The sequence below is a fragment of the Gasterosteus aculeatus genome, chromosome X, assembly GCF_964276395.1.
Source record: "Gasterosteus aculeatus chromosome X, fGasAcu3.hap1.1, whole genome shotgun sequence".
NCBI lineage: Eukaryota > Metazoa > Chordata > Actinopteri > Perciformes > Gasterosteidae > Gasterosteus > Gasterosteus aculeatus.
The window spans coordinates 4,296,057-4,308,226 of NC_135698.1; the positions used below are offsets into that span (position 1 = coordinate 4,296,057).

Consider the following 12,170-nt stretch of genomic DNA (forward strand, 5'->3'; position numbering starts at 1 on the left):
ACATCATACACATCCCTCTTTGTAAAGCATACGTGGCACCTACAATACTACAATACTACTATTTAGTACCTAAATATCCCATGTAAGACTACATACAAGAAAGTAGCTGTCTGAAATAGCCTGTTATGTTGCAGAAAAGGAAATAAAAAGCGGGTTAAAACAATAACATAACAACAATGAAACAAAGAGGACAACAAGGACACCCAACACAACCACGAACAGATGCTAAATGACCACAAAGAGACAAAACCTACTACAGGAAGACACAAAATAACAAGAAAAAGAAGCTAAACAACCACAACAATTTGTCCCAAGCTTCATAGACACACAAAGGAGAGCAACATGTACATAAGGAGACACACAGGAAGTATCTTGCTCTTATGCAGTAAAATCAATGAGGCCTGGTGACAAGAGCCCAGCGCTGCCGATACGGGGACGCTGCGGCGGTAGGAGAAGGTCGGTGAGTTGTGAGTCCGGTGTGGGTGTTGGAAGGTCGGGCTGCTGTGGTTTCATTCACCGGGTCCAGCTCCTCTCCCGGGGAATGTTGGCCCGCCGTTGGAACCATCAAACGCACAATCAAAATAGCATTCAACACAGCGGTCAAATCAAGAGCTCACACTTGATATATCCTCACGTGGGCCCTTCAGAAGCGTTGGGCCTTGCCCGTCCTTGAGGCCTCGGGGTCAAACCAGTTGGGTGACGGCCCGTGTTCAAGCCGATTGGAAGTCGGCACCGCCAGCCTTTTTATTCAGTCATATTTCCGTCGTAAAAATGGCCCTGTAGAATGAATGGTGCAGAAAGGAAGTGTGCCGGATGGTATTTAATACCAGGATGGTAATTACAGTTTGACATTTGGACATTTTTTTGTATTCTTACACATAACTTCAAATCAGGAATTACTGGCTCACGTGCAGCCAGTTAGGGTACGATATTGTAAAATATATATTGTGCAGTCGCGCACAACAGTTCAGAGTCATAACATGGATCACACAAGACGGAAGTCCTTTGTCTGAAATATCTAAAGCACCAAACAAACACATCAGAGGGGTTGAAGGGGAGACGGGGGGGAGGAAAAGCAGGTGGTTCACTGGGAAAAGGACCTCTGGTTGTTCTCTTCCTGTTTAGATCTCCACCTGGGGTGAGAACTGGAGGTGTTCTTGGGTTGTTAGTCCAAAGCGAGGAAGACAAGTTCCGGCCTTCCTCCCCCTGCTTCACCGCTGGACAACGAGGGACTCCACATGCACGTGAAACAAAGGAACCACCTTAGATGAGCATACGAGAAGGTTGCTAAGTGAGGCGGACGATACCATGTCGAGTTAAGGCATCAGCAGCGTATTTAGGATTCATCCCATGGGGTCCACGCGATGCCATTCTCAAAAAATAATAATCCTGTAATGGTGCGTGAGAAAAAGTAAGAGGGTCATCAATGGTAGCAGGTTTCATCCTCTGTGGACCATCAATAGATAACATTTTATGGCTAAGAAAAGAAAACAAGAGTTGTTGCGCTTCGGTACAACCAAGAAAAGCCTTCCTCTCACACGCACACAGTACAGTTCAGTCTGTCCTTTCATACAATAAAGGGAAGCCCAGTTGAGACGGGCTGGTGTGTCCCTGTCCCCTCAGACAAGCCAAGCATAACAAACACAGCGACTGGACTTCAACCGACGTCTGGGCGGGGGACACCAAACATCCCCTCAGAGTTGGGGGGCTTCAAAAGGTGTCGACCGGGTTGCAGGGGGGGGCAGAGAGGCGTTGGACGTTTTTTTGTCAAAATGTTTGTTTTTAACTCGTTTACGATCAGATAAGAGGTGGGGCAGGTGGGCCTGCGAGGGGGGACAACAGGGATGTGTCCATTGCTGACAAAAGATGGCTTGTACAGCCTCACCTTTGAAAGCCTGAGACCTCATCGTGGTATTGTTGTATCATCGGGACACAAATACCAACAAGAAAGGGAACAGATGTACAAATGTAAGACACCACTCTGAACTTTATTGTTAAATATCATCTGTTAATATATCACTTTGTTTTTCATCTATATCACATGTCATGTAACATTCCCCCCCCTCACCCCGCGGAGCAGGGCCGCTCTAGGAGCAAAACAGATCCTGGTTTTTCAGCTGGACTGGGGGCCCCACCCGTTCAGGTGGAGCAAAGCATGCTGGGAACGGAGGGGGCCCCAGCAAAGCCCTGTGGGGCAGGAATGTGGGCTGCCCGATCCGCTAAAATATGCAGCACATACACCTGCTAAAACATCACACTGCGCTGCAGGAGAGCTGCACCACCAGTGAGCCTGCCAACAGCCAGACGATGGCCTCTGGAATGCCGTCACGCTCACAGAGGGAGAGAATGAACAAAAAAAACACTAGAGAAAGGAGATGTAAAATTCCTCAAGTTGTAAAAAAAAAAAAAAAAAAAAAAGAAAAAGAAAAACATAGAAAAAGCCACGGAACACAAACATTCTATTACAGATTGGAAACAATGCACATCATTATATTCCAATAAAACACGAGTAGAATGTCATGACACATGAAGGCACATTGATGATTATGGTGTACATTTCAAATACGTCTAAAACAACACAGCTGTACAAGATGAAGGCGGTGCCGGGGGCCCTCGTCTCCATGTGGGCACATCACACTGAACATACAATAGGTATTGCATCATATGCGTTGCATCATATGCGTTGCATCATACGTGTTGCATCATACATTTAAAAAAAAAAAAACCTTTTCTTAAAAAGAAAAGGCAACATTGCAACTTTCCCAAAAGTAGCATCACACTTCCATACAAATCAGTCCTTCAGGAGACCAGCTGGCAAATCTGTTGCTCTTTGCTAATCCTTTCAATATACATCTGTGTGCGCCTGAAGGGAGGTGCAGGAGTGGAGCAACTGCCATCTTTTCAGCGGTGGAGGGACGCTTTGAGCCAGTTGCATTGTTGCTTGGGGTTGGGGTGGGGTGGGGCTCTCTGCCCCAGTGGCCATTCAACGGGAACACGAGCCGAGAAGAGGACAGAGACACGTGAGTGCGGGTACTGTCTCCTGAAGCCCGTCCCAGAGCTGACATGTCCTTTCACGTGATAACTTCCATTCCTCCCCGCCCTGTCATCACCCCTCTCGTTCTTCTCCAATAGCGCAGCGCTGTGAGACTCACTGGGGTGGGTCAAGACTTCTTTACATGATGCAAGCTTGCATAATGGCGCTCTGGATCCGAGCCAGCCAACCAAAGCTAACCACGGTGTTATCATTGAGATTCAAATTGTAAAAATATACAAAAGCAGTTTGGAATAGTAGTAGCTTTTCTGCATTCCAGCTGTACGATATTAGCAAATCTTTCTACAATTTTCAATAATACATTTAGGAAAAAATCCAAAACAATGCCATTGGACTAATGCCATCGTGTTACTTTGATTGACTTCGCCTCCAGCAATCACAGCACTCACCAAACCATCCGGACTGAAGTTCCAGATAAACACTCGACTCAGTCTACCTGAAAGTCTAGCCAGCGGCTGCTTTACTGAGTTCCTCCTCCGTGTCACGTAACTCGTCGGCACGCTGTTGGGAGTTCTGCTCGACCGGTTCTGCTGAGAACCCTCAAAGACGCCGCACAGACTCGTGCGCCGTCTTTGAGTTTGCGCTGCACGCAGATTATTTAAGGCACCGTGGTAAAGAAAAAAAAAAGTATGAATGCGTTTCAACCAGAATATTGGGGTAAAATGTAATGGGAAAAGCTTTGTGAGTATTAGTAACATAGCAGTAGTTCGGAGTTTTCTTTAAAACTCTCAATGTCAACCAATCATGGAATTTTAATTACATTCAATATTTAATGTAGAATGTTAAAACCTCTTGGCTTTCTGCTGGAAACTACCAGCGGCCCCTTATAAAAATTAAAGATTGACGGCTGCAGTATGGACTGAGACCAGCAGGCAGCGCTGTGGAGTTCTCACACCTTATGGTTATTGATGTACGGCACACAAACCAAAATTGGAAAAAAAATCAAAATGATCCCTCCACCATATGAAACTGATGTAATAATAAAAAAAAGGATGTACATCCTGTTGAAACAGTCAATAAGTAGAACTGAAACATTTGTGTGTGTGAGAGTGAAAAAAGAAGGGAGTGTGGAAAGCTGCTCGGAGACTAACGGGGAGCTCTGGTCTGTTACTGGGAGCACTGGGCCCAGTGGCTTCAGTGGGCGTGCTGGTCGGCGTCAGCCTCCTGTAGGAAAGGGCTGAAGGAGGAGCGCACGGTGCGGCTGCAGAGCGACTGCTGCACGCGGAAGTTGTTCACCATGCTCCTCTGCACGTCCTCCTCCGCCGAGGTGAAGAGGAGGCTCCGGAACACCGCCAGCTGGAGACGAGGAGGGGGGGAGTAACACAGGGGGTGAGGAAAAGGAGACGGTCAGAAACACAAAGGCCGACTCGGTTTGACAGCACTTCCTGGTCAAAGGTGCGTATAATAAGTTTATTTCGTAATTCTTCACAGGAAAAATTGTCTCCTTTGTATTTTGGTATGTTTCCCTTTTCATCACACCACACAGCGGGTAAAAGAAACTCACTCTACACCTCTCAATGTTTCTGCTTGTACTCTTCCACTCTGCAGTATGCGCGGATTAGTTTGTCCTGGAGAACTGACACTCACAGAGGTCACTTATTTGGCGATAAACATCCTAATAATGTTAATTAAAGTGAAAGTCCTTTTAGTGTAAACATGGGTTTCTACAGTACGCTGCTCGAAGAGGTCCCTGCCGCAAGGGGGGGGACAACAAAGACAGAGTTCAACTGCATAAATATCACCCTACCCGTCTGCCTGTGTCTATCCCTCCTGGGACTGACAGCAGCAGCTCTTTGTTGCTCAAAACAGTGCTTGTTTGGATAAACTAAATCATGTGGAGAATCAAAATGGTGCTTCTCGACTGGCGAAAAAGTAGCAAAAGTCATTGATACCCTCTTTAACAGTACGAAAGAGGCAAAATCGTGCTGGGAGAAGAGCCCTAGTTGAGGGGGAAGAACACGATGTAGGCCGTTTTCCTGCTTTCAGGCGCAAAATGCTCCCACGCGCGGTTGGACGAGCTGCGACCGGTCACCCTCAGAACGGGACACTACACACACCTGGTCGTGGCTGACTTCGATGTGCTGCTTCATAACCATCCAGGAGACGGACTCGGTCAGAGGGGGGGTTGTCAGAGAGCCGTGGTAGGTCCAGTAGTCGTCAGTGTTGGCGGGTAACAGACAGGCGGGGTCGAACCGGGTAAACTCCACAACGCTGTCCTGCAGACACAAGGGGGGGGGGGGAAAAAAAAACACACCGTCACGGAAGGTGAATTATTTTTTTTAGGGAGAGATACCCCCAAGATTCTGTGCACACATGAGGTTACAGCATTTTAATTTGACTATTCATTATTAATTTATATATTATGGGATAATATATAAAATATTCCTATAATTAGTATAACACATGTGCTAAAATTCATGATTACACAGCAGACTGACGCTATGATCTAAATACTACAACCGTCATTATCTAATCGTGATCTATTATGAAATATGTCACACAAGCATACCACAATGAGTGTTATACCACAGCACCATCGCCCTTGCTGGACAAACACCAACTGATTAGCGATAAGCAGCACGGTAGCAGTAACGTGACCTCCAGTCGGTCTCCTCACACAGAGACTTTCTGACCCACCCTGTGACGTCTCCTGTGACCCACTAGAGGGCGCCAGCGTTTACCTCCCAGGGAAGATCCTAAGGATTCTAAACGGGTTTCAATAAAGACTACAGGGCACAAGTCAAAGGTAGAGAGGCGTGTGTGCGTGTATGTGTGTGACACTGACCTTGTGTCTGATAGCAGGCAAAGCGTCTACCAGCTTCTGCAGCCCCTCGTGTCTCTTTCCCACCTACACAGAGCATTAGACATTAATCTGGATGGTAGTCGGTAGTAGAGTGTAAACTGCACACATAGTGGCCTCATTCACGATGCAGCATGTGCACGAGACACCGCCGCCTGAAAGTATGTCCGATCACACAGGGGCCTCGTCTCTTCTCGAATTACATCGGGCTCCTCCATGTGGGCCGTACCTTCAGAAAGACTCCAATGACGGCCAGTCCATTGTCCTCCATCACTGCCTCCTCGAACAGACTGTAGCGGTCGGCGTTCCAGTGGACCAGGTGGAGCTGAGAACACACACACACACACACACACACACACACACACACACACACAGAGCGTACATAAACGTCATGAGTCCGTCTGTGTGTGCGTACGCATGTGTGTGTGCGTGTGTTTGTGTGTGTGTGTGGGCGTGCCTGTGTGAGTGTTTGTGAGACCGATTATAAACCTTAACCCTGATCCCCAACACACTCATTCTGTCCTCTGGACAACCCACTAATTCCTTTCAAAATAAGAGTTTACGGAGTAAAAAACAAAAACAAACAAAAACAAAATAGATGGATGGCAATGTTTGCAATGCAAACTATGTAATGTTTGTAGAAGAGTAAGCGGACAGCTGCTGTATGTTAGTTTAAAAGCTCTGCTTTGAGAAACTTGACTTTAATTTGAACCCACACCACTTAGAACACCATCACTGTTTTACAAAGGCAATCAAAGCTACCAGTCAACTGTGGGTGAAACGGGAAACCTGCACCGAGGTCATAATCTCTCCGAGGACAATACGCGCAGGCATGTATCATTCATCCGGTCGATCAGGTAGAGCCGCAGCCTAAAATCATTTGCACGCCTTCAGCGACTTCACCAGAGCTTCTCATAAGTCCTCTTCTGCGTTTGGCAAATATCAGAAAAATGAGTGATGACGAGACACTTTCAGAACTGCAAAAAAACTCACAGAATTGTAACTCGATCCGCCACACACTTACACACACACACACCCACACACATGGATGGAACTGCGTGTAAAACACAAGCAGAATCTAATCTCACCGTGCTGAGACCCCCCCCTCACACTCATACCGTGTTAGACTTTGGTACACAGACAAACACATGACCGATACCGGCGGTACCATCGGGCAGAATATTGACGCAGAGCTCGGCGAAGATCGCCCCACGCCAAACCTCCCCCCCCTCTTCCCACTCTGGGTTTTTCCACAGTTAAAGAAGAATAGAAAACAAACCTGACTGGAAAAGTAAGTCAACATTTGCAGTGTTTAAACAGTGCCGTGTTACATTTATTTTGCATTCTTTGCACTGTCTTGTGGTGGGAAAAAGGACTGCGGAGGACGAGCTGCTCTCCTGAGCACCACATGCACGACTTTTTGTACTGAATGCAGAGTCAGAGGATTACTGACTAAAACCCATTCACATGCTATGTGATGGTATGTGCTCCACCCCCCTCCACATAAAGGGGAAAAACAACTATGATCTTAAAGTGTTCTTGTTATTGTGGGAGATAATATAATTCTTAAAAAATATGGGCAACTATATCATTAATATTACCACGTCCGTTTCCATTTGAAAAACGGGGCTTTTCTACCTCGTTGACAATATCAAAGGAAGGAGCGTGGACGGCGTGGACGGCGTGTGGCGGCGCTGTACCTCTGCAGGGAAAAGCCTCCGGTCCACCGTGTGCTCTGACCCCCAGGCGTTGCTCTCCCCCCAGTGGAAGTGGAACTGGCACAACCGGAATGTGTCTTGCAGGGGGCCCCCCTTGAGCGCTGCGCCGCCAAATAAAATAGATTTAAAAAAAGGACACACCTGGACAATTAGAGATTAACCAATGCTGCACTTGTATGTATTTATTTGAGTTGACTGGAAAGCGCCAGAGGAGATACAACACGGTCATCCATGTAGTACTAAAACCCTGTCGTGAACCTGCTTCTCTCAGGACCAGGTCTCATTTCTAATTTGTTCCTATAGTTTAGAAAGTGATGTCAGTGCTCGTGCTGCAGCACCGTAATTATACCAAAATAAAATGACCAAAACTCTGTGTACAGACTAAATAGCTGTTGTTGAGGTCAGGACACACACGCGCTGGTCACCTGACCCACGTGACCGTCTGGCATATTTTATCAGCGGCTTTAAGTGTAGCATTGATTACAGGACAGAGGGCTCTTAGGCAAAGGGGGAGGCGGGGGGGGGATAAGCCTCTTATGTAGATCAGAACAAACATTCTTCGGGCTGAGTTTTAAATCCATTCAGATTCAAATGGAAACTACCGACTTGCTCCAAATATTTCATATTGAAACGCGTCTGTGGAACATTTAACTTTTAATATCCCTGCAGGACGATTAATGGCGTAGCTCTTAATGCATATTGAGGGATTTCCCCCATCCGTGACGAAATAGACACAAGAAGGCACTCACTGGACTTGTCGGTGGTGTCGTCGTACTCCACCAGAAAGGAGTAGCCGTTGTTCCAGATCTGCTGGCAGGTCTGCGGGTCGTAGTCGTAGACCAGGGGCTTCAGCTCAGAGTCGAACACGCTTTTTCGCACGGCGATGTCGATGGGGGACTGGCGGTCGCCTCCGGGTATCGCGAGGGGTTCCTGCCACATGGGATGTACTGCGAGAGGAGGAGAGAGAGAGAGAGAGAGAGAGTCAGAAAAAAAACTAACTAAAAAAAACTGAACACCTCCTGAAAAGTTCAAAAAGAAAGAAAAAAAAGTGAAGTGAAAACCAAAAAGGTGCTGACACCTACTTTTCATGTTGTACTCGGCTGCGTCATGCATAGTAAGACAGTCCATATTAAAACAAGAAAAACATTTGACAGAAACACATAAACTAGTGTCGGTGATGGCCAGACACACAACGCACAATCCGTCCTCCTTCCTCGATGCGCTGAAGGAGTAAATAATAAGGAGCAATAGTACTTCCTTCTAGTCAGTTGTTTTTTCTTTCCCAAAAGGATATCAGAAAATAAAGAGAGAAATGGGCTGGCTGTACAGAAAGTGACACGCGGAATGTTCTGGCACGCCCCCAGCTCCCCTACACAGCGGGGAAATCTGACCGGGACCTCCGGCCGCTCAAACCGCCGGCTCGGGCCAACGCGCGTCAACGGACCGGACTTCTAATTACCCCGAAGCCTCCGTCCTCCTTCTTTACCCTTTGAAATCCACCAAAAAAAACCATCTACCTCTACTTATTAAAAGGTTCAGTTTCCCTCCCACTCCTGACCGACGCTTATCTACAGAAAGGAATCTTTTCGAGTGCTGCTTTGAGAAAGGGCACAAAAGCGGTGCTGGCTCTTCTTTCCTCCCCCTCCATTCATCCAGGCTTACAGTTTCCACCGGGCCAAAAAGGTCTGACCGGGACATGACCTTCACCATCACAGGATGGAAAGACAGAACTCTATAATACTGCGAAGGCGCGACGACAGTTCTTTTTCCTCTTAACAATGCATCCTTGACCGAGTGTCAGTGAACGTTTATTAGCATCTTCACAGTTCGCACCGTCTGAGGGGGCATGTCTTTGGAGTAGGGCTGAGCGGTGTACCGATTCAACCGGCATACCGGTATCAGATTGCCTCAAGGTGTAGGTTTTTCCCGTACCGTCATACCGTGTGTAGCTGTAACAGCTGATGTTCTACTTTGGCAGGCAGAAGATTTTATTTTTACACCTGACCGCCGCGCGCGTATCGGCCGGAGCTACTTCGTGATGTACAAATGTTCCAGTGGTCAGCCATCCTTTTCGCCGTCAATGAATGAATGTTTATTCAGAAAAAAACAAATAGCGCAATATACAGGGAGAGCGTCGGAATCTTGAATTTTTGGCCATACAGCCCAGCCTTACTTTGGAGTTCAGGAACAACCCTCCAACCAGCACAGACCGCTCATTGACGGATGGAGCTCAAGCAAGTGCCAAAACACTTGCAGTACCTCAAGTGGCCACTTGATGCCGGCAGCGTAAAGAAAGAAGTAAACGTACAACAAGGCCAAAAAAACGGTTTGGTCTCTATGGCTAATATCTCGCTTTGTGACCATTGTACTGGGGAGGCGGTTTAAAGCACACAGGTGATTCAATTGTATTTTATTGCCTATCTGTATTGCAGCATATTTGAGCCAGACAAAACGTGTACACGTCACGTTTTGATCACTGGGCTGACTTATAACTGCACAGTACCTCGAGTACTCAAACCCTGGCTGCTCCAAGTCCCATGTCAAAGTGTCCCTGAGCAAAGACATCAAACCCCCAACTGCGGCTGCCACACTACTCCACTGCGTAGGAGGGGTTAAAAATGCTAGTCGCTTTGGATAAAAGTGTAAGCTAAATGACATGTAATACAAAATATATGAATGGAAATCAGTGGAAAATTCGATGACGCACTCACAGTCCTTAACAGTGATTAACACAAATTCAGCAGGCGGCAATGTAAAGTATCAGTTGTTCTTGGAATTATCCGAAGACAGCAATCGGCAAACCTCTGCCGATTATGAACAAAACATCAATCAGAAATTACGGCAAGTGGGTTTCAGGGAGTCATTGCAGGGTGAGCGTGCCGTCCCGGGCGAGCTCCACTCAGGTGCCTTTGGGTGGTCGACTAACATCAGGGTCACGGTGTCGGGGCTCCCTGTGAGTCAGCGGTTTCTGCCTGAGCAGCAGGGAGAACACAGATGTCTCTTCAGAGAGGAAAGTACAAGATCAGATCAAAAGGACAGACCGCTGGACGGACAAGAAACCTCCTTTTCTGGAGGACCCCTTCAAAGACAAGAGCGAGAGTCCTCCCATAGAGCTTTTGGACACAACGTGCTCATTGCAGCATTTTTAACATTAGCACTGAAATGTGTTCATTATCACGGTGAGAGAGGCTGTTGGGACACGCCAGGCAAAAACTTCCCATTAATGGGAAGGGCGAATGACTCACAGGACAGGTGGAACATGTAAAAAAGTGGCAAGGATGTATCCTTTTTTTATTTTGATGTCACGCCCATAACATAATCCCACGAGCTGAGCGGTGCATGAAACTCAGAAATGAGTCCGCGTCTTTTGCACTTTGCACAGTTCAATAGCTTCTTTGAATTTATTGCACGACATAAGATATATCACTAAAACGTCAAGTAAGCTAACAGGTGGCTAACCGGTCGTAGTATGCTTGTAAATTGATCCTTCAAACTTAACCACAGTTTAAAGGGAACCAGTACAATGATAAATTACACAACATCTGATGTAATGTCTTAACACAAGGGTCCCAATGTAGGCCAAAGGGCTTCAGGTGGCCCCTACAGGGATGCCGAGACGTGTTTGGAAAACCCGGCACCCGAGATCCATCTTAAACAATCTACACAGTGATTCTGATCCGGCAAAGCTGAAGGATCCAGCCCGGGTTTTCCAAAACCCTGCTACCCGCTTTCGGATGACAACAATCGCCCATAAACTGATGCTCTGCGCGAGACCGACAAGGACGGGCCGCTCCCTGTCAGATCAGCCGACACAGACGCACCGCCACCGTACGGCGCTGATGTCGGGGGTTAAAAATGTCCCCCGTGGTAAATTATCGGTACTCACTCTGCGACAGCACATATTTGCTCGAGCACGCCAAGAGGTTGCATCTCCTGGCGGGCACGATTCGGGGACTCCAGGCGCGTCTGTGGACGTGTCGGCGGAGCAGCGAGGCGAGGGGTCTCGCGGCGGAGCACAGGGTCACCATGTTGACGCAGCTGACGTTAACGGCTCCACGACCAGGCTTAGCGGTTAGCTCCCGTCGGTTAGACCCACTGCAAGACTCAGCTCTTTCCCTCTCGGCTCTGCCTTCCGACCGGTAGTCTGGAGGCGGGGGGAGGGGGGAGCGCAGGTACACACATTCAAGACAATAACAACAACAACAACAACCGGTTCCTCCCGAGCCTGTTGTGCCAAGTTAACCCGGTTAAACGGCGTCCTCGTTTGCTCGCGCACCGGATGGACGAAGCCTGGGGAAGTGTTGTTTGGCTGTACAGAGGGGAGGGGGGGAGAGAAGGGGAAAAGGGGGCGGGGTGCAGTCCTAACCAATCAGCGGCCTCCACTGGGGGGGCGGTCGTAGTGGTGACGATGATGAAAATATACAGTTTTAATACGAGATGCAGGTGGTTTATTGTTTTTAAATACAAACGCATTATATTTATCTATTTTTTCCACAATTGTGGACATCATCATGCTGGATAGAGTTGTTCTGGTAAAAAGCTTTAATTGTTTGTAATTATAATGCAAATATCTATAACTTGGTTACTCATTTACCCCGTA

The 12,170-nt window shown here is 47.4% G+C and overlaps 1 protein-coding gene across 2 annotated transcripts; it reads right to left on the reverse strand.

Moving 5' to 3' along the window:
* Positions 1-1,969: 1,969 nt before the first annotated feature.
* On the reverse strand, positions 1,970-11,903 carry LOC120809342 (carbonic anhydrase 5B, mitochondrial). 2 transcript variants are annotated; one of them, XM_040163060.2, is made up of 7 exons: positions 11,457-11,903; positions 8,320-8,517; positions 7,553-7,671; positions 6,082-6,177; positions 5,838-5,900; positions 5,110-5,268; positions 1,970-4,348 (listed from the first exon to the last, which is right to left on the reverse strand). In XM_040163060.2, exons 1-7 carry the CDS (start codon positions 11,596-11,598, stop codon positions 4,187-4,189), a joined length of 939 nt encoding a protein of 312 aa, XP_040018994.2. In that variant the 5' UTR covers positions 11,599-11,903; the 3' UTR covers positions 1,970-4,186. The 2 variants fall into 2 exon arrangements, with proteins under 2 accessions (XP_040018994.2, XP_040018995.1); XM_040163061.2 differs by lacking the exon at positions 11,457-11,903 and adding an exon at positions 8,653-9,080.
* Positions 11,904-12,170: the final 267 nt, after the last annotated feature.